Genomic DNA, 20,113 nt, shown 5'->3' on the forward strand with positions numbered 1-20,113 from the left:
CTGCTTATCTCTGCTGCTGCCCATTCCCTTTGCGAGTCTCTACTGCTACATAACTAGCCTGTTTTCCCTGTCCATCCCTGGTCCCTGGGAGCCTGGGCTCCACAGGGGCTGCACGTGGACAGTGCTGTCCCTCATTAGTGGAGGGGTCAAGGCAGCCAGAGAGTCTACCAGGGAAAATTGGATTATTCCTGGGGGCTGCAGGTGGAAGTGCAAACCTGCCACAGTCCTGACCGGGGGTAGGGACCAGAACTGGCTGTTTGTATCCTGCCAGGCCCCGGGGGACAGAGTGTAATTGATAACAGCAAGTTGAATCAACAGGAGAGATGTTTCCCCCTAAATTGCAGATTTTAAAATGCTTTCTTGGGGGATGGAGAGATACATGAAGTATAGGACATGTCAGAGGGAAAATATAGGTGGTTGGGTATGGAGATGTTTTACGTATTCATTATAACATGCTTTGAACTTTTCTATATGTTTGAAATTTTCAAAATGCAGGGGAAAAGCTTCTGCAGCCTATTCTGGTTTTAGCTTAAATCACGGCACCGGTTGTGATTCTGTTACAACAGGCATTTCTGTGTAACTGCTGAAGCTCCTTGTTGGTCCTCAGGCCCCTTCCTTGCCATCTAGTCTGCTGGTGGGGCTTTATAGGCGGCTTCTCCCATTTTCTGGTCTGAACATGTCAGTGGTTGGGACACAGACCCCCAGGGCCCCTCTTTTGTGGTCTGTTCATTCATTTGTTCCTTCTGCAGCTGGTTTTGGAATGTCACTCTGTGTTCTAGCCTGTTGCATGAAAGATGTTGCTGGGTTGCTCTGACTTCTTTCTTTAACATATTTAAGGGCTATTTTTGTGTTTTGTGCTCAGAGCTCTGAACATGTCCGAGTTTGTCTGTGACCTGTCAGCAAGGCCGTATGTGTACGACCTCATTGCCGTGTCCAATCATTATGGAGCCATGGGGGTTGGCCACTGTAAGTACTGGCATCTCCTTCCTTCTGAGATGTTGAAAGACCCTTGTCTAGTCACCTATCATTGTGCCTGTGTGCCACACACTATCCTAAGCACTTGTACAGCTCCACAGGCCTCATGCTCCAGGCAGCTTCAGTTCTGCTGCCCACTGTTCTTACTGTATCACCTCCTGGCTCAGGATGGCTGCTCAGTCTCCAGCCCTCATGTCTACATTCCACACCATCAAAAGAAGGGAAAAGGAGGGCACAACCTTCTCTTTTAAGCAGACTTCCCAGAAGTCCCCCTCAGTCTGGTAGATTTCATTTACTATAACTTGGTTGCGTGGCTATGTATAGTTGGAAGAGAGGCTGGGAAGTGAAAATTGTGTCTGTTTGAAAATTGGGGTTCTGCTGATGTGGCTGTCAGTGATCTTTCATTATGCCACACACTGCAGTACTCACTGTTCTTGAACTTGCTTTTTTCTTACCACATTAATTTTTTTTTTTTAATAATTTTTATTGTGCCCACATTAATTTCTATACATGTCTGTGTTCATCCACACTGGTCAAATATATATATATATTTTTTTTAATTTGGTTGTTAAGGATGTACACAGCAAAACATATACCGGTTCGACAGTTTCTATATGTATAATTCAGTGACACTGATTACATTCTTTGAGTTGTGCAACCATCCTCAGCCTCCTTTTCGGAGTTGTTCCTCCCTCATTAACATACACTTACTGCCCCCTAAGGTTCCCATCTAATCTTTCAGGTTGCTGATGTCAATTTGGTCCCATTTCCATATAGATAAATCCTGAAAAAACACAAAGCTCAAGGCAGACATTCTTTACTATTAAACGCAACAGTTATTTGGTTTTAAGAAGATCTGAGGGGATATTTTTGGTTTAAGGTTTAAATATTATCTCAGGGCAATAGTTTCAGGGGTTCGTCTAGCCTCCGTGGCTCCAGAAAGTCTGTGAAGTCCATGAGAATTTTAAATTCTTTTCTGCATTTTCCCCCTTTTGATTTTTAACTGCTATTTTAGCCTCTGTGTGTCTTTTCTCATCTGTGAGATTATGCTGGTTGTGTTGAGGGTCCGTTGTCCAGCCCCACAGTGGGCCCAGAGTCGGAACTTGAGCTTGAAAGCCACCAAGCACAGACAGTGTGGACAAGGCCCTGAGCACCTTTCTCATGTATCTCACCACCACCTCATGCAGTAGGCACGTTACTGAGGAAGCAGGCTGAATAGCAAGTTGAGAGACTAGAAACCAGATCTCCGTTGGATCCTGCAGCTTCTTAGAGTCTGGGTGGAACAGGAATCAGAGATTACTCCTGCCATTTTTGTTACAAACACATTCTGCTTGCGAGTAGTATAAAATCAAGACTGGAAGAGTTGGCTGAGAGGAAATGCTTGGACCATTGTGAGGAATTGTTACCCAATCACAAACTCTTGATCATAGTTTTAGAGAAAGATACATTTAAGGCTTCTTATCCATATCCCAGCTGTGCAAACCCAAGCACCCAACATGTCCCTAACCAGGACTCCCCCACAGGCTCCAGAGGCACCAGGAGCCTTGTGCTGAGCACAGTTGCCATTTGCCTGGATGCAGTCGGGAGTTTGACTAGGCACATTTTTTTGAGAGCTTTTATTTTGCTTAAATCTCAGAAGTGTCAGTTCCTGTTACGGAGCTCCAGGCTCAGGGTTATTATTCATAGCCAGCCTGGAGACTGACATTCGATTTCTCTATATTTTGGATTAGTTTCCCAAAATTACAGTTTAAAGCCCTGGTCCGTGACAGCTCCGTTTCTTACCTTTTGGAGCCTTTTTGAGAGGGAACAAATCAGAAACAAAAAGGTGAGCTATCCTTTGGTTGTAAAGACACAAACCATGAATTACTTTTCCTTTCAGGGGTTTTTTGTTTTGTTAAGAAGTATGGAAGCATTGTTTAATGTAAGCCTATGTAAGCTATCTAGATTAATTCTTTGGTGATTGCTACAGTATTTTCTTTGTTGATTTGGCAGATACTGCATATGCAAAGAACAAACTGAATGGGAAGTGGTATTACTTTGATGATAGCAGTGTGTCCCTGGCCTCTGAGGATCAGATAGTGGTGAGTAGGCTCTGTTCCCTGGCTCCTCCTCTTACCTTTATGTGCTAAAGCTAGGAAGGGTTTTGGGCTAGTGTGGTATTTAGTCATCCTGGTGTGACAATGGGAGCTAGGAGAGGTAGAGAAAGTGCTGGCTGCCATTCCCTCCGGACCCTTCCTAAAGGCATAGCCAGCTCTCCTCGGGCTTCTGTTACAAGGCACCTGCTTTTTCACACTCCCCTGGCAGTCAGTGTCAGATGGAAGGGCCTTCATTCATGGTCACCTCTGTGCGGATGCCCAGGGCAAGACAGCAGATTGCTAAGCAGTGTGTGATTTGAACAGCGATAAAGAAGCCAGGGAGCGAGAAAGAAGCCAGGGAGCGTGGATATTCCAGACCTAACAGTGATTTTTTTCCAGCCAGTGAATGGACTTTTTCCCTTTTGTATTTTAGACAAAAGCAGCGTATGTGCTATTTTACCAGCGTCGGGATGATGACTTTTCTAAGATACCTTCACTCATGACTTTTCCTGGTTCCTCTGATGGAAGGATGAGACCAAGCAGCTCTCAGCAGGGCTTGGGGGATAACGAGGCCTGCAGCATGGACACCAACTGACGCCTCGGCAACCCTGCCACCCTGCAGCACAGTGTAATCCCCCAGAAGGGCATCTCGGACACTCTGAAGACTGCTAGTGTTCAGTCTAAAAACCAGATGAAGTTCCTTTCTTGAATGAGCAGAAGGAAAAAAAAAAAAAAAAAAAAGACCCTGTTTGCTCAGAAGGTTATGTCAAGAGACTGAATTATTTTTCTTTTTAAGCAGGTGGTGAGAGATTTCTGTAAAACCTGTGGCGCTGGGGTGGGGGTAGAGGGTGGGGGGCCCAGTGGAGTATGCCTGATGGATTCCAAAGAATGGAGAGGACACTGTAACTGAGCATGGTGTGGCCGGTGGTAAAGACCTGCTGCAGGGCTGCCCTGAGTGCCTGAATTTCTGGCTCTGTGCCGTTTACTGGTCACCTCAGTGGTCTGCTCACAGTAAACCAAGCCCTCAAGTAAACTTGGCATCGACCCCTTCTCCCTTGCTGTACACTGAGATGGGTTTATAATTCCCAAGCATTAGCACTGAAGCCCATTCTAGTTTTTCTGAGTCATCTTGGAATTCCCAGCATTCTGTACTGAAATGGGGATATGTAGTGTTGGGGTCTCCTGTCCCTCTACCTCTTGTGGAACCCAGCAGTTCTCTTACGCCCTTCACCAGGTTTGGTAAACTGACATTGAGGTACCCTGTGATACCACTTAAAAGAAGCCAGAACAGGGAACTGCTGGGTTTTGTGCTCCCACCCAGTCGTCTCTCCCCATGTTGACTTGAGGAGACCCTACCTGGGAAAGTGTCAGCCCTGGAAAAGGGCTGACGTTCTTGCCAATGTTTGTTCAGCTCCGCCTCCACCTCGGCCCCCCACCGCACGGCCGTGGCTCCCCCTTACTGGCCTCGCGGGCTTACAGAACTCAGAATTTGGTCGCTGGCCTTTTTGTCTGACCTTTAACCTGAGCCGCGGGGGTGGGGGCAGTCCGGCCGGGCGCGCGCGGCGACCGTTGCGGCGGGCAGTGTCGCCGCCCTGCTTGGTGAGGACGCGGCTGCGGGGCTCTGGCCCAAGGGTGGCGCGGGGGGGCCGGGTCGGGCGGAGCGGGAAGCTGCTGGGCGGGCGGGAGTCCCGGGACTCCTCCCGCCCGATTGCAGGCTCCTCCCCGAGGCCAGCGGGCGAGACAGCCCCAGGTGTGGGTCCCCCTGCCTTCCGGTCAAGCTCAAGGAAATTGCGGTAGGTCCCCTTTCGGGAGTGGTTTGCCAGCTCATCTGTAAGGTGGTCATTCTGTAGTCTGTGCATTTCCAATGCATTACATAATACGGACATGGTCCCTTTTAGGGGAAATGTCTGAAAAACTAAGAAGATGCAGAAAGGAGCTGGCCGCAGCCATTGACCGGGCCTTTGAAGGAGTCAGTCAGTCCCAGGAGTGCTCGGGCCCTCAGAGGCGGGAGCTGGATGCTGCACCGCCCTCCTTCCCCCTCCCGGCGCCCCAGCTCCTCTGCAGGAGACACCCGCTCTCCGCCTGCGCTGCTGCACCTCTTGCTCCAGTCCCGTCGGCTGCTGAGAACGAGAGCCCTGCCTTTGCACCAAACCATGCCCCAGTAAATGCAAAGCCACATGCTTTCTGCCCCCAAAGAAAACCTCTGACCAGCAAGGAAAACGTATTGATGCATTCCTCCATTTTGGCACCTGAAAGACAGTTTTGGAGAGCCACAGGAGATGGGGAAAACTGGAGAAAAGAAAGTTTAAGGTGATTCTAATCTGAGAGTTTAAAATTTACAATTAAGGGAATTCTTGTTCCTGAAAACATTCTCCAAGAGTCTAGGTTACGCCTGACACTGCCCTTGCCTCCCCTGGGGAGCACTAAGACAACATTTGGGAGGTACAGACATTCTTCAGAATCCGGCCCAGAAGTAGTTAATATTTTGTGTGTGGGGAGGGGTTCAAGGGTGGGGTGTTGTCAATTCTGGGTGTCAGGCGAGTCATGGAAACCACTTTGCAGTACTTAAGGGGCAGTAAACTGTTAAGTGACCTGATTACTTGGCAATCTTTTTTTTATACTGCAGAAACAAAAATCTTAGTTCCAGTGTCTGAGGCTGACACTGGGGCCTTTGCCCTCACTGGGGAGAGGCTCACCCTCCTTGCCTGGCTGCATTCTCGCCTCTGTCCGTGCCTGCCCGCTAGCTGTTTACGCCCTTCGTTCCCAGGTTACGGTCTCTAGACCTTTCCTTCTCCAGGTGGCTTCAGTCTGACCAGTGCCCGGCGCCTTGATCTGGGGCAAGGGCTGTCTTGGGAATGAAACTTTGCTCCCACCATCTTGGCTCCCTCTAGGCAGGGAGTGAAGACGCCATTTTACTGGCTCAGCTCCGCAGATATTTATCATGGTTATCACAAACATTAGTGCCCAGTTGGTGATGGTCATGAGCCATTATGATGATGCTTTCAATTTCTTCCCTGACTAACGGTTTCCAATTAATTGTCTCTAATTACAGTGTAAATGACAAGTTTTTGTCCTTAACATTTATCTAACCTTGAGTTCCCCTCCAATAGTTTCTTGAAAGATCTAATTCCCCAACTTCCCCCTCCCCCCATCCCGGGGCTGCAGGAAAGATATGGAGAAAGATTTGAAGGTTGACTCAAACATGCCACTCAACAATTCTAGCCAAGAAGTCACAAAGGATCTCCTTGATATGATCGGTGAGTACACAGGGCTGGTCCATTCTCTCCTTGGGAGGGCAGACCCCTCGCACAGGCTCCCAGACTCAGCAAATGTCCTAGATAAGAAGCCACCCTCTTACCTATCATCCATTCATTCACTAGATTTGCATTGCTCACAATAGGGTCTGCGCATACAGTGGTGAGCAAAACCAGCCCTGTCCTTGCCCTTACATCGCTGACAGCCGAGTGGGGGGACATAGCAATAAGGTCATTTCATAAATGTCTAGTTACAGTGGAGCCTTCAGGAAAGGGGCAGAGGCCCCAAGGACATGGTGGTTGAGCTGAAGGAAATAAGAGATAAGCAAAAAGGAGAGCAGGGCAATCTAGCTGGGGTAGATAATACAAAATCAGAAGAAAAATTAGAAGACAAAACTCCCCTGTAATTCCACTACTCTGAGATAGCCACTGTTAACATAGCAGTGTACATCGTCTCAGACATTTTTTTAATGCATATATCTGTATATTCTCTGTGTGGACTGTTTTTAAATGGCTCACACTATACAGAGGACAGATAGCTCCTAGTGAAGGGATGCAGAGCTTTGGACACTGGCTGAAACTGTTGGCTCTGAAGGGCCTCCCGGTTATGGGGGGTGAAAGGGAGGCCTAGTGGGAGGAGGTACTTACCCTAGACCACAATGCAAGATCCGTGCCAGCCCACCACTCCAGTGGACTGAGTCCTCGATTGCCTGGAGATGAACTGAAGTCATTATGCCCCAGCTCACCCTCTTCACTGCCCCCGCCCATGACAGGCAGCACTTAGGTAACCATGTAACCATCACACCACCTCTTGTTTCCCTGTAGGTCAGGGAGTTCCCTGAGAGCCGGGACAAGCCTGTGAAGCTCTGTGTCCTCTTACTAACACCCGTGGGGACTGGCGGATAGTTGGGGTTTGATAAATGCGGGGCCTGAAAGGAGGGCGCCATGCCCACCTTTACTTGGCCTCTCTCTGGGCCTGCCTGCCCCGAGCGGGGTAATGCCTGGCTTTGCACAGTCCCTGAGGAATGACCACCCACCCATGTGTGGTTTTTAACTTGTGTCTTAAATGTCTTCTGAAACTTTCCACTGGAATTATTAATATAAAGCTGAATGTTCTTATTTTTAAGACCATACAAGCATCCGAACTATTGAAGAATTGGCTGGAAAACTAGAATTTGAAAATGAGTTAAACCGCGTGTGTGGTCGCTGCGACGACTCGCCCTTTGAGGAGGAAGCCTGGGCCCTGTTTGTGGACGAGAGCCCTCGGAAGGCCTCGGATGCCGACCCTGGGGGTCTCAAGCAGGCTTTTGATGATCACAATATCGTGGAGACTGTTCTGGACTTGGAAGAAGACTACAATTTGATGACCTCTTTTAAATACCAGATTGAATAGGACAGTTGATTTTAGCTTTGATTGTGAGGTGGACGTTAAGGAGCCTGTGAAGCAGCAGCCATGGTGGTCATCAGGGGCTGTATTTTTCAAAGGATTGGCAGAATCTGAATTACCACATTTTTAACTTCTGGTTGTGTCCCTTTTTGAGCTGAGAGCCCAGTTTTTGTATTCTTTTGCTTTGGAATGTTTCTTACTGTTAATTTTTTTTTGTTAAACATTTCTTGACATCTTGAATGTGTTTTTTTTTTAGTGGATGTTCGATATACCCAGCACCTGAAGCAAGTGTGGGTGATGGGCCTCTACTGTGTCTGTTGGTGTTCTTTTCCACCGGCCCCTGATAAAGATGCACAGGACACAGCTGGAGTGGGCTTCGTGCATCCCCTGGACCCATCCGTCCTGGCCAGCTCAGCCTGCACAAAGAAACTGGGATCAGGCTGGGCCTTGGCTCCAAGCCCTCTGCCACCCTTGCACGCTGGCTTTCCTGGGACCCCCATGTCTCCACAGGCCCTGTCTTATCTAGTGCTGCTATAACAGAAATACCACAAGTGGCTGGCTTTAACAAACAGAAGTTTATTTTCTCACAGTTTAAGAGGCTGGAGGTCTGAATTCAGGGTGCCAGCTCTAGGGGACGGCTTACCTCTCTCTTGGCCCTGGAGGAAGGTCCTTGTCTCTTTGAGCCAAGAACAAAAGGGTTTGAACCCCAAATATACTGAATCGTTTCCACCCCTGATATGCTGAATCAGAATATACATTTTAACCAGATCCTCAGGTGATTCTTATGTATACCTTCCTGAGAACTTGTTAAAAAAGCAAATTCTCAGCAGGAAACTTGTTAGAAATGTAAATTCTCATCAGGGGTTTGAACCACAATGAACAGATGCGAAGCCCTGCTTTGAGCTTCTGCTCCTGGGCCATCTTCACCTGTCTTGGCATCTCTCTTCCTCCAACTCTGCTGCTTTTGCTTGTTTAATCGTTCATATCTCAAAAGAGATTGATTTAGGACACACCCTAGGCTAATCTTATCTCATTAGCATAACAAAGACAGCCTATTCCCAAAGGGGATTATAACCACAGGCATAAAAAAAAACAAAACCTGTTGCCGTTGAGTCGAGCCTGACTCATCAACCCAATAGGACAGAGTAGAACTGCCCCATAGAGTTTCCAAGGAGTGCCTGGTGGATCTGAACTGCTGACCTTTTGGTTAGCAGCTGTAGCACTTAACCACTACACCACCAGGGTTTCCACCACAGGCACAGAGGTTAGATTGACAACACATTTTTGGGACACAGTTCAATCCATAAGAGGCCCCGTGCCCTCCTCATGCCCAGATCCACCTCCCCTCGATGCCCCATCCCTGCCCCTACCCAGCTCATAGGCTTCGGCAGAGGTCTCCTGGCTGAGTCAAAGAGACTGGGAGCATCCTTGATCCCCTCCTGACAGGACAGTTCCATGAGGCCTCCCTGCCACACACCCCCACACATTGCCACATCAGACCTGGGCCCTCAGTTGAAGGGATGGGAAGGGGACAATAAGCCCAGATCCCACCCATCTCACTCCAGGCTTGGAGACTTTGGGAGACTACAGGGGGCTCCCAGTGCAATGACCCTGCTGGGGCAAGACGGAGTGGAGAAAGGGCCAGGCCACTGCCCTCGTGAGATCAGACATAACAGCAAAGGCTTAGCAGAGCTGACTCCAGGCCACCTCTGGAAGGAAAGGCCTTCTCCAGAAATTATTTGGATGAATCTCTCAAACCGTGATGTTCTTTCTGGAAACCTAATAAGCTGTTGGGCAAGGTTCAATGCCTTCTAGAAACTGAATCACAGGGAAGTGCCCACCTCCTCATAGGGTCGCCATGAGTCGGAATCGACTCGACGGCAGTGGGTTTGGTTTTGGTTTTGGCCTACCTACTGGGCTCAGACGGGAGGGTAGAAGTGGGGAGGCTCACATAGGGACTATTTGCAAGAACCAAAGCCAGACCAAACAGAAGAGCTGGGAAAGATAGTTCCTGTCCTCAGGGCCAAGTGGCCAAGGGATCCATCCCCCGAGGGCCATCTGCTAGTCTGGGAGGCATAGGGCACTGCCTGGCAAGGCTACAGAGCCAGTGACACCCCTTCACCATGGGTCTGGTTATTCCTCTAGGCTGTGCATCGTGTCCTAGTCAGAGGTAGGCCCAGCTCAGGACTGCCTGGGCCCCTGAGAATGATGGCAGGGCCAGGCCATCATGAACCTCCCCAGCCTAAGCACTGGCTCCCACCTGGGTGTGGCACTGCCACTGCCCTGCCTGGAGAAGGTGAAGGAGGCTGAGGCTCCCCCAGGACCATCCACCACTCAGTCCTTGTGGGAGGTGGCATCCTCCATAAGTACCCACATCTGTTGGAGTTGGAGGCCAAATTTCTTCCCTGAGCATTAAGAATGGGAGCAGATGAGAAGAAATGCAGTCTTCTGCCACCGTTGTCCCCGCTCAGGTGAAGAATGGGCTGTCTGGAGGGACAGATGTCAGGCTACTTGGTATTAAAAAACAGGTCTTAAACCAAACCAAAACCCATTGCTGTCAGGTCGATTCCAACTCATAGTGACCCTATAGGACACAGTAGACCTGCCCCATAGGGTTTCCAAGGAGCAGCTGGTGGATTCAAACTGTGAACATTTGGTTAGAAGCCAAGTTCTTACCCACTGTACCACCAGGGCTTAAATAGTGCATTGTAAATATGTGTAGATTCTCTCTTACAGGAGGTAGAACTTAACATCCATCCCTTCCACACACATCTCCCCATCCCAACCCCTCGAAGTGAACTAGGCATAATGACTCGCTTCCAAAGACAAGACTAGGGAAGGGAAAAGTAAATTTACAGCAGAGAAGCCTGGCAAACACTCCTTTAACCAAGTGATGAAGGTTCACATCACCAGTGATATCATGTGGATGTCACCTACCCCTGCTGATAGGATGTGATGAGAAGGGCACTTCACCTCTGTGCTATTCTTACCCAAAACCCACAACCCGAGTCTAATGATAAGACAAACATCAGAAAATCCCAGACTGATGGTCATTCTACAGGCTACCTGGCCAATACTCAAGATTGTCAAGGTCATAAAAAACGAGGAAAGATTCTAAACTGTCAGACTAGACGAGACTAAGAAGACACAATGACTAAATGCATTATGTTGTCCTAGATTGGATCCTGGAACAGAAGGAGGACATTAATGGGAAACCTGGTAAAATCCAGTCTGGAGTTTAGTTAATAGTAATGTACCAATGCTAATTTCTTAGTTTTGACAAATGCACCACAGTAATGTAAGATGTTAACATTAGGAGAAGCTGAGTGGAGAATATATAAGAACTCTCTTATGATCTTTGCAACTTTTCTGTAAATCTAAAATTATTCCAAAATTAAAAATGTATTTAATAAAAAGGAAAAAAATGTAATTGAGTCTATTTGTGAAAATTTGTATGTATGAACATAAGCACAGAAAACTAGTTATAGGAGGGTGGGGGCTACAGTCATTTTTTTTTCCTGTGTTTTCTAATTTATCTACAGTGGACATGGATCACTTCTATAAAAATAACAAATTTACTGCTTTTTGTTTGTTTTTTAACCCTCATTTTCGCCAACGAGCCATGGGATTCCCTGTGGGCAAACCCTGGGACCATGCACATGGCCAGGCCTGAATTTTAGCAGTTTTGGGGAGTGGGTGCAGCCTAGGGGCCACAAGGAGAGTGCTCGGCAAGACCCAACAGGGGGCAGTGCTTCCCCGAGGGTGGAGGGTCCTCAGGGACCAGATGGTTTAGGCCTCACAGAGCTGTTTCTCAGGAACTCAGTCACTTGTCAGAGGCTGGTCCCTCCTCAGTAGGGGCTGTGCCAAGGGAGTAGCTATGACTTGGCATCCAGCCCCATGCCTCCAAGAAAGGCTATGAAATGACAGCATTTCTTCTGCCTGAGGTGGAGACTGTGGCCCTTGGCAATGAGGGCTCAGTACAGAGGTGGGGACCAGAGGGGGTGGGTTCAGGCTCTCCCTAGCCATACAGACAGGTGTGCCTCTGTTTGGCAAAGACTTTTTGTGAAAATTCAAATTTACCAAACAGGTAATTCATCCTGGAATCCTTGAATGAGCTTTTCCTCCCTGTAGAAACACAGCTGTCCTGTAAAGCAGGTGAGGCTTGAGCCTCTAGCATGCCACGCTGAGATTAGCAGGGGCCTCCTTTTTCCCTGTGACATCTACTCCTGTCTTTGCATCCCTGGCTCCCTGTGGTGCCCCAGGGAGGCCTTCCTGGCCTTGTCATGTGTGTCAATGCAGCAGGCAGATGTGAGTGCTCACAGGCTCAGAGTGGGGGTTTTTGAAGTAGGATTGTGCTGGAGGGGGAACAGGAGCCTGGAACATATATTTAATAAAATGTCCTCAGGTTTGCAGGGAGCTAGAACCAAATCCTCTTCAGGAAGACGATAGTTGGTCTTGGTTATGTCTGAAAAACTTTATTAATGCTTTACGTCATTTGGTTCTCTTCCCCACAGTTCATCTTGGCAAGCCAATCACTGAATTGTTTCCATGGAAACACCAAACTGCAATTTGGATTAGCAGAATCAAAATAGAAACAAGGCAGCTTCAAGAATAAATAGAAGCTTTGGAACCTGCTGGTTGCAAACTGCAAATTCAAGCCATAGCACAGGTCATGGGAGAAGGGGGGCCCATCCAGTCCGATAAGGGCCCATGGCCACATCCCACCAGTGTTCATGCCAAGGCCAGTAGAAATCAGCTCTGCATGCGGTAGACTTTGGAAGAATACCTAGGGCAGAAGATTTTAGGAGAGGCCGAGGAAGGAGGGCCGGGGGCTGGAAGGGAAGGCTGAAGAGGAAGTGACAGGAACAAGGAAGAAAGGGTGAATGAATGGCAGAGTGAAGTCCAACACGCAGCAGAGAGCCACAGCACAGGCCTGAAAGAAGAGCCACAATTCTTTCAAAAGGATAATTCAAGACTGATGGATGAGGGTGGAAACAGTGACCCTGTCCTCAGTCCCATTTAGATCGGGGTGTTCCTTACATCCTTGGGCATGGCTGCCTGGACTCTGACTCTTGCCAAGTGAGCTCCAGGGGCACTTCTAGTTAGCACACCTCTACCTCTGTGAGGCTCATGCCAGCAGAAGCAGACACTGGAATCTACTTTCTCATCTCTGGGTCTCAGGATGCCCCCTTCTCCTGCTCCCCTCACTTGGGAGCAGGGAAATAGGGAAACCATTTTCTGGCCCACCTACCCTGGCTCCTTGGCATTCTCCTGCACCCTCCAGTTCCATCCCAAGGCAGACTCCAAGGGGACTAGGAGGAAGGAGACAGACACCTGGGGCCTGTGCCCCATCTTTGTGCCCAGGAATGTGGTTATAGGGCAGCAGCACCAGCCTGCCCCTAGAGGCTGTGAGCTGTTAATGCTCAAAGACATCCAAGAAGAGAATTTGCAAAAGGGGCTAAAAACTACAAACACCAAACCCTTTGCCTTGGAGTCGACTCTGACTCATAGCGACCCTATAGGACAGAGTAGAACTGCCCCACAGTTTTTCCAAGGAGTGGCTGGTGGGTTTGAACCACCAATCTTTCAGTTAGTAGCCAAGTTCTTAACCACTGTGCAATCAGGGCGCCAAAAGGGGCCTACTTCAGGCTAACCCCCCTGCTCCTGAATAGCCAGGACCTTTAGTAAGGCAGCGAAGACAAGTAAAGGCAAGAAATCAAGGGGAGGCCTTGGGAAGCCACTGCGCCTTATTGAAAAGGCTCTGTCATTTGGAGACAATCTGAGGCTCTGGCAACTTACTTTCTCCCTGGAGTGTGTGGGAAAACATTAATATTTTAGGTTCCAGCTAAATATTTACAGAGGGAACAAAGTCTTACTCTGGAAATCTATTTGTCAGTGGATCTCAGCCCTAGTAGGGAAGGACTTTCTGTCTTAGGCCAGCTGGAAAATCCTTGATTTGATGAAGGGTTTTGGCCTAAGGCCTGGCATAAAAATATTTTTCAAAATTGCCAACCCTTATAGAAATCAACTATCTTTTTTGAGGACAGAGAGTTTGTTGGTCTCTGGGGCCTTTGGGTGGGAGCGGAGTGCTCTGGAGCTGGCCTGGGAGACAGAAGTGGACATCTTGCTGGAGACCCCTTATCAGGGGCCCTCTGGAGCTTCTGAGGCAAAACACAAAAAAGGCAAGTTGCAAAGCAATGCCAGAAAGGCCTCATTTTCAGGACAGGGCTGCAAGGAGCTGTGTGAATAATAATAAACCAATCCTTGCCCTCAACAAGTATCTATCAAGTATCTGCTAGTATCGGACACTCCTGAGTGCAGGGGACACAGCAGGGACAGGGGAAATGGTGCTCCCGCTTCTGGCATTTATATTCTACTGGGAAAGGAAGGTGAAACATAAGTAAACAAATCAATGCATGATTTCAGATGAAGTGGTTATGAGGAAATTAAAACAAGGAAAGTGGATGAGCAGTGAGTAGGATGAGAACCTTCAGAAAGGGGGAAGTCAGGAGAGGCCTCTCCATGGAGATGACATTTGATACTCGAATGTCAAGACAATTAGGTGCTACAGTCAGCTTCATTTCCCTTCTCAGAATATAGCTGCAGTTGGGTCAGAGGGAGGAGTCCCTAGGTGTTCTCTGGTCCTCAGGCCCACAGACCTCCCACCACATCCACCCCTGTGTAGCCACATACAGCTCCAGCAGCATCAGAAGAGCCAAAAGCGTTGCATGCTCCAGGGACGTGCCTGGGCTGTGTCACGCTCACTAAATCTGGCAGGAACACAGTAGCTAATAAAAAAAAAAAAAAAAACCCGTAGGAATAAAATAAGAAACAGAATATCCTTCCTTGATGATCACCAGAGACAGGCAGTGTAGTTTTAATTAACCCAGCCTTGTTACGACATAAGTTTACTGCTCATTTACAAAAATGCCCAGCTCACAGAACACTGAGTCATTCTGACCTTTGACTTTATTACACAAAAAGAAGTACTTCTGAAGACATACAGGATTTCATAACTCACAGCTGAATGAAAGAACAAAGGGTCCTGCTCTAACATTTCAAAGCTGGGGGACCCTTCAGTGAGGAGGCCACAGTCATACGCGCTGATGGAGTTCTCTCAGCAGGGTCTTAACTTTGAATTAAAATATGACTCAATACTTAACTTTTCAACTTGGAGTAATAAAAAATTTCCAGATCCAGACCGCTTTGGCCCACAAGCCTCATGCTGACAGCTCAACAGCCACCCGTGCGTGGTCAGCCTTTCTGAAAGGCTGTGAAGGGCTTGGAAGAACTCTTTGTGTGGCTGGGGTCCTTCCTCACACAAACCATGAAAACCAGCACAGAAGGCAGGGAAAGCTGCAGAGGGCAGACAAGAGCAGATGTGCAGTGAGGCCCAATAGGGAGAGAAGAAATGAGGGTACCTGAAGTACAGCCCAAGTCTGAACTGCCTTGGCCTGTGAGAGTGTCCCTGCAATTGCAGGTGGTTCTTGGTTGAAGGTCTCAGGAGGCCCCTGCTCTGGAAATGACATTGAGAGCAGCTTAGGCTGGTGCCTAGCACTCCTGCCAACCAAAGATGTTGCAAGCAAATTCAACCCTTACAGACTTCTGTGGGACACATACCCTCTGAGAATAAGAAATGTAAAAATAAGAAGAAATCAAGAGCCATCACTTTCTATAACAGTCCACTCAGAGGCCCCAATGTCACTTACTACACTGGCTTGGAAGTGAGAAAATTCTGGAAGACTTTCAACCCATGAGGATTTTCACTTTCATACAATAAAGGAAGAGAAAGAATAACTTGAGCAGGGCGTTATTTGTTCAAAATTCATCTTGTGAGAAGTCTAGGGAATAAAAAAGATGGTATATACATCTCATTTAAGTGAACTAATGAGAAATTACTTCAATAAACTTAATGAAAGAAAAAAAGACACGCTTTAAAAATAACACATCTTTATTTTTTGTTACAAAACATACAAAGGTTGCAAAAATTCAAAAACTTCAGCAAGACAAATGGAAAGACAAAGTCTCCTGTAATAAGTTCACTGCTCCCAGAAATAATACAGGGTACACACAGTATCATTAGCTTTAAAAGTGGCTGAAAAATAGGGTTGGAAAAAACATCCAGGAAGGAAAATGGAGTCCTGCAGCTTGCAGCAGCGATGCTCTGGGTTTTTACTTAGTACCTGTCATTTCTCTTTCACTGGCAGCTCTAACACTGTTCACAAAGAGATTATCTTTATGTGGCGTCTAATGTGTTCATTGATCAAAAATGCAAACACTCTCACAGCATAACCGGATCAAACTAAAAACCAAACCTGTTGCCATTGAGTCAATTCTGACTCATAGTGACCCTATAGGACAGCGTAGAACTGCCCCATAGAGTTTCCAAGGAATGACTGGAGGATTGGAACTGCCGACCTTTTGGTTAGCAGCCATAGCACTTAACTACTACGCCATCAGGGTTTCCACATAACTGGATAAAAGTATGAAAAAAAAGAAAAAACAAAACAATCTCGAGGCCCAGAGATGTACTGGTCATGAAGAGGGGATACCCTGAAAACCAAATGTTGTGTTCAGGAGCCGTGCTGCCATAGCAGCGACTTTGTGAGGACCCTCCTTCACAAGATATTCCCCCTTTTTGCCAAGTGCAGTTGCTGTCATCCTCATGTCCCATAACCAGGCACTGCCCCAGCTTGCATTACCTCTGTCTGCACACTTTTCCTTCCAATAAATAAGGGTACACTTATCCCACAGGGCCCTTGTCATGGGCAGTACCTGACACCCAGAGCCCCGGGTCTGCCTCCCTCCCCAGTGACCTCACCCAGCAAGGCCTCTGCCCCTGAGGGTCCTAAGCAGGCTGCAGGGGCTTTCTGCTGTTGGTCAGTCCAACTGTTCTGAACTGTCCCTCCAGCTGGGACCAATACACCATCTGCTGAAGTCACTGTGGGCTGGTCAGAAGCCATCATCACTGCTATCAAAAGCCAGGTCATAGAGCAGATTCTTCCCCGGCTCCTTGCACAAAGGGGACTCTGAACTTCTGAGGTTGAGGTTGCTGAACCAGCTCATCTGGTGATCCCCCTGGGAGCTGCTGGAAAGCAGGCCGTTGTCTTGGGAAGGAAGTCTACGAAGCTGCAAGAGTCTTCCTTGCACTGCCTTCGCTGTCTTACCGGGCATGACTGCCCCTCCCAGAGTGGGGCCGGCTGGCTTTGCAGGGCTCCTGGAACGCAGCAGACGCAGAGGCTGCTGAAGGGGTTCCTGCTGCTCCAGGGAGGGCCTTTTTGGAACAGAAACTGGAGGTTGAGGGCTCTGATTTTTAGATAGGACAGCACAGGTCTTGCTTGGGGTTTGTTCTCGCTTCCTGGCCAGGAGCCTACCTTTGTGGGCTTTCCTAGGCTGCCACTGCTTGCCTTTTTTCCCTCTTTCTACCGTCCTGCCTTTTGGTTCTGTTATCAAACTTTGTCCACGGGGGTCACATGAAAACACATCTTTGGCATGATATTCTTGGCAGGAGTTCTCAGTGCTGGCTGCAAAGTTGTTTAAATCTAAGGATACAAGCCGCGAGGCTCCCTGAGAGACCAGGTCCCTGTTGCCAGGAACCTTGTGGCCCAGGATGCTGAGGCCATGGTTCTTGCGTTCTATTTTAGTAAGAACACAATGCTCAGAGTTAGTCTGCACCTCCTTGTCCTGTACATGTTTGTTTCCTTTACTGAGACCAGCTGCTGGCAGCGTGGCCTCTTCTTGGAGAATATCACTCTTTCCTCCCTTACCCCAGACACCAGACTCTCTGGGCCACAGGGAACCCACACTGGGGTTCCATGCAGCAGGGAGCAGCTGGGCCTGCCACATAACTGGTCCCTCAGAGGCTGATTTTTCCTGCCTGGTAAAATTGAGGCTCTGGGCTGGAGCTGGTGAGGTCTGGGAAGCGCTGTCTTTCACATGCTCATGTACTCGAGGCGCTGAGATAAATTTCTTCAGATCTGCCAGGACACTGGGTACGTTCAGCTGGACTAGATGCTCACACAGCTTCTGGAACTCCTTGTTCTGCTGGGCAACTAAGACTTCAAGGTGCTTCAGGTTAGACTTCATTTCTATAAACTCTGCTTGTCTCTGGGGAGAGGCAGTGAGAAAGAGGAGTAGCAAACAGTGCAACAACTCAGAATGCACAATAAAACATGAGAACAAACCAAAGGATGAGCCAACAAAACCACGGCTTGGCCCTGCTGGGTAGCCCACAGGGAAGCACAGTGGCCAGAACCTTGGGAAGTAGGCAGGCCTCTACCTGGGCCTGTTACCAAGGACCCTGTGCTGGCTTCTAGTCTCGGCTGAGAATTTGCAACTTTAAAGGTGTCTCTCAGGGTCTTAGTGACAAAGTCAAAAACAAACTTGAGGAAAGGGCCTGGGGTGTACACTTACAGCTTCAAATCTCTTCTGCATCTCCAGGATGGTCTGCTCCGTGCTGCCTTTGTCCTGCACTGCCTCAAGTACCAGGTCACTCTGGGCCTTCGAAGTCTCTTGCACTAAATACAGAACAATGACAATTCACCTCATGAAGACTATGGGATGCCACACCTGCCAAGGCACAGTGGTGGAGTGGGAAGAGCTGAACCCTAGGGGTCACAACCTTAATCTGCCCTACGAGTACCCAAGGCTCTGTCCTCCCCAACCAGACTTGACAGAGAGTGGAAGCCAGAGCAGGGTGGTTTTTCCACACTCTCTTCTTCCCTTCCTCCCTGAGAAGATCCTGGCCAGAGCAGTCCCAACCTCAGCACCTGTTGGGAACCCTGAGAATCTTGTGGTGTGATGGATCACTTTTATATGGCCTTTCTCATCATGGTCTTGAAATTCCCACCAAAAGACTAGATGGGACTATGCAAATGAGGTGCTTGTGGCCCACCAAGGGGATTGGATAGCTTGCTAATAATGTGCATGGCACACTTATGGGGGTGGGACAATGCAAATAAGGTGTATGGAATCCTAACAAGGGGATTGGTCAGTTTTCCATCCCATTAGGCTTAAAAAAGAGCCAATTCCGGAGCAGAGAGGGGACCTGACTACCACCAAAAAAGGAAAGATGGGAGCAGAGTATATCCTTTGGCCCTGGTATCTCTGTGCAGAGACTCTCCTAGACCTAGAAGACAGTGAGAGAGCTGTAACACCAAAGATGGCAAGACAGTCAGGCGCAGCAACAGAGAAATGGCAGCAGCAGAGGCAGCAGAACCAGGAAATCAGCAGGAGGCTTGCTGGTGGAGTGAGTGCCTCTGGTCACTTGTCAAAGCTAGGCTTGCTGACCCACGGACCAAAACAGCTGAAAGTCTTCAGGCCGAGACTTACTGGTGGAGTAAGGTGCCTCTTGGCACTTATTGGCAGAGCTAAAAGAGCTTTGTAACACTTGCCTGAGCAGGGCAGAAGCCGAGGGGCCAGAGACAGGCATGCCTGGGGCACAGCTGAGAAGAGGTTATCCTGATAGAAGAACTGTATCCTGAGCATTCCGGAACCTGAATTGTAACCTGTTACTTTCCTAATAAACTCCAAATTGTGAGTATTGTCTGTGAGTTCTGTGCAGCCATTGCAATGAATTACCGAACTAAGCAGAGGAGTAGAGCGCCATGGGAGGGATGGTTGATGTCAGAATTGGTAAAAAGGTTGGAGGATGGAGATATGTCTGACCTCTGCCTTATAGAAATCAGCCTTGGGCTGGTTAATCTTGATTCTCCTACCTCCTTGTGAAGTTAAGAGGAGGTCAGATGTCCTTTGTGGTCTGCCATGCCATTTTTATAAATCTTCTGCCCAGATGACCACACCAACCTTCTCCTTGGCCTACCTTCTAGACCCTGTCATCAGAGTGACCTTTCTGATATGTGGATATCATCATACCCCCTCTGAAACCTTTACAGAAACCTTCATGGCACCCCACTGGCCAAAGGATGCAGTCCGAATCTTTAAGTTGGCTGCTAAGTCCCAGGATGGCTGGCCTCCACCTACTCCTCGAGGCTTACTTCACCTTACCTACCCCCTTGTTCTCCTCATCTCTGGGCTTGAACAAGACTGTTCCCTGAGCAGTCTCTCTGACCTTTGGCCTTTGCACATGCTGTTCCCTTGACCTAGAGTACCCCTGCTTCTATTCCTGTCACCATACCCCTTTCCCCAACCACCACCATAGTCCAACTGATTCCTATTCCTCCTTCTGCTCTCAGCTTAGCAGTCACTTCATCAGAAAGTATCATTCCCCATGAGGCCTGCGTGCTCCTTCTCTCTGCTGGTGGTACCATGTGTGCTCTACCCTTCCTTATCACCTTCTGAGTAAGTGCCAGGGCATTTGTCTATCCCCCATTTACACGTGGGCCCTAATGGGCTCTGTGAAGTGGGTGCTAACCACATCAGGACTAATGCTGATTTCCCTCTTTTCCATAGCAAGATTTCAT

General features: G+C 48.4%; 3 protein-coding genes across 6 annotated transcripts in view; 2 read left to right on the forward strand and 1 right to left on the reverse strand.

Moving 5' to 3' along the window:
• USP4 (ubiquitin specific peptidase 4) overlaps positions 1-3,797 on the forward strand; it is a 44,840-nt gene extending 41,043 nt beyond the window's left edge. For all 4 annotated transcript variants that reach the window (XM_010589806.3, XM_064274539.1, XM_010589807.3 and 1 more), the window contains 3 exons: positions 863-966; positions 2,968-3,056; positions 3,484-3,797. In XM_010589806.3, the coding sequence (XP_010588108.2) occupies positions 863-966; positions 2,968-3,056; positions 3,484-3,645 (355 nt within the window). In that variant the 3' untranslated portion in view covers positions 3,646-3,797. The remainder of the gene's footprint in view (positions 1-862; positions 967-2,967; positions 3,057-3,483) is intronic.
• Positions 3,798-4,677: 880 nt separating this feature from the next.
• C22H3orf62 (chromosome 22 C3orf62 homolog) lies at positions 4,678-7,931 on the forward strand. Its single transcript, XM_003409663.4, has 3 exons — positions 4,678-5,360; positions 6,216-6,307; positions 7,432-7,931. Exons 1-3 carry the CDS (start codon positions 4,915-4,917, stop codon positions 7,695-7,697), a joined length of 804 nt encoding a protein of 267 aa, XP_003409711.1. The 5' UTR covers positions 4,678-4,914; the 3' UTR covers positions 7,698-7,931.
• An 8,121-nt stretch (positions 7,932-16,052) lies between these two features.
• Positions 16,053-20,113, reverse strand: part of IHO1 (interactor of HORMAD1 1) — a 39,637-nt gene continuing 35,576 nt past the window's right edge. The window contains exons 6-7 of the mRNA XM_003409664.3: positions 18,105-18,208; positions 16,053-17,798 (exon numbers count right to left, since the gene is read on the reverse strand). Coding sequence (XP_003409712.2) covers positions 16,644-17,798; positions 18,105-18,208 — 1,259 coding nt within the window. The 3' untranslated portion in view covers positions 16,053-16,643. The remainder of the gene's footprint in view (positions 17,799-18,104; positions 18,209-20,113) is intronic.

Source organism: Loxodonta africana, chromosome 22 (assembly GCF_030014295.1).
Source record: "Loxodonta africana isolate mLoxAfr1 chromosome 22, mLoxAfr1.hap2, whole genome shotgun sequence".
NCBI lineage: Eukaryota > Metazoa > Chordata > Mammalia > Proboscidea > Elephantidae > Loxodonta > Loxodonta africana.

Excerpts from the sequence above, each read along its gene's own strand:
- C22H3orf62 (XM_003409663.4), top strand. The coding sequence starts at position 4,915 with ATGCATTACATAATACGGACATGGTCCCTTTTAGGGGAAATGTCTGAA. Across the intron at positions 5,361-6,215 it reads TGGAGAAAAGAAAGTTTAAG|GAAAGATATGGAGAAAGATT; the intron begins GTGATTCTAATC and ends CCGGGGCTGCAG. Across the intron at positions 6,308-7,431 it reads GGATCTCCTTGATATGATCG|ACCATACAAGCATCCGAACT; the intron begins GTGAGTACACAG and ends CTTATTTTTAAG.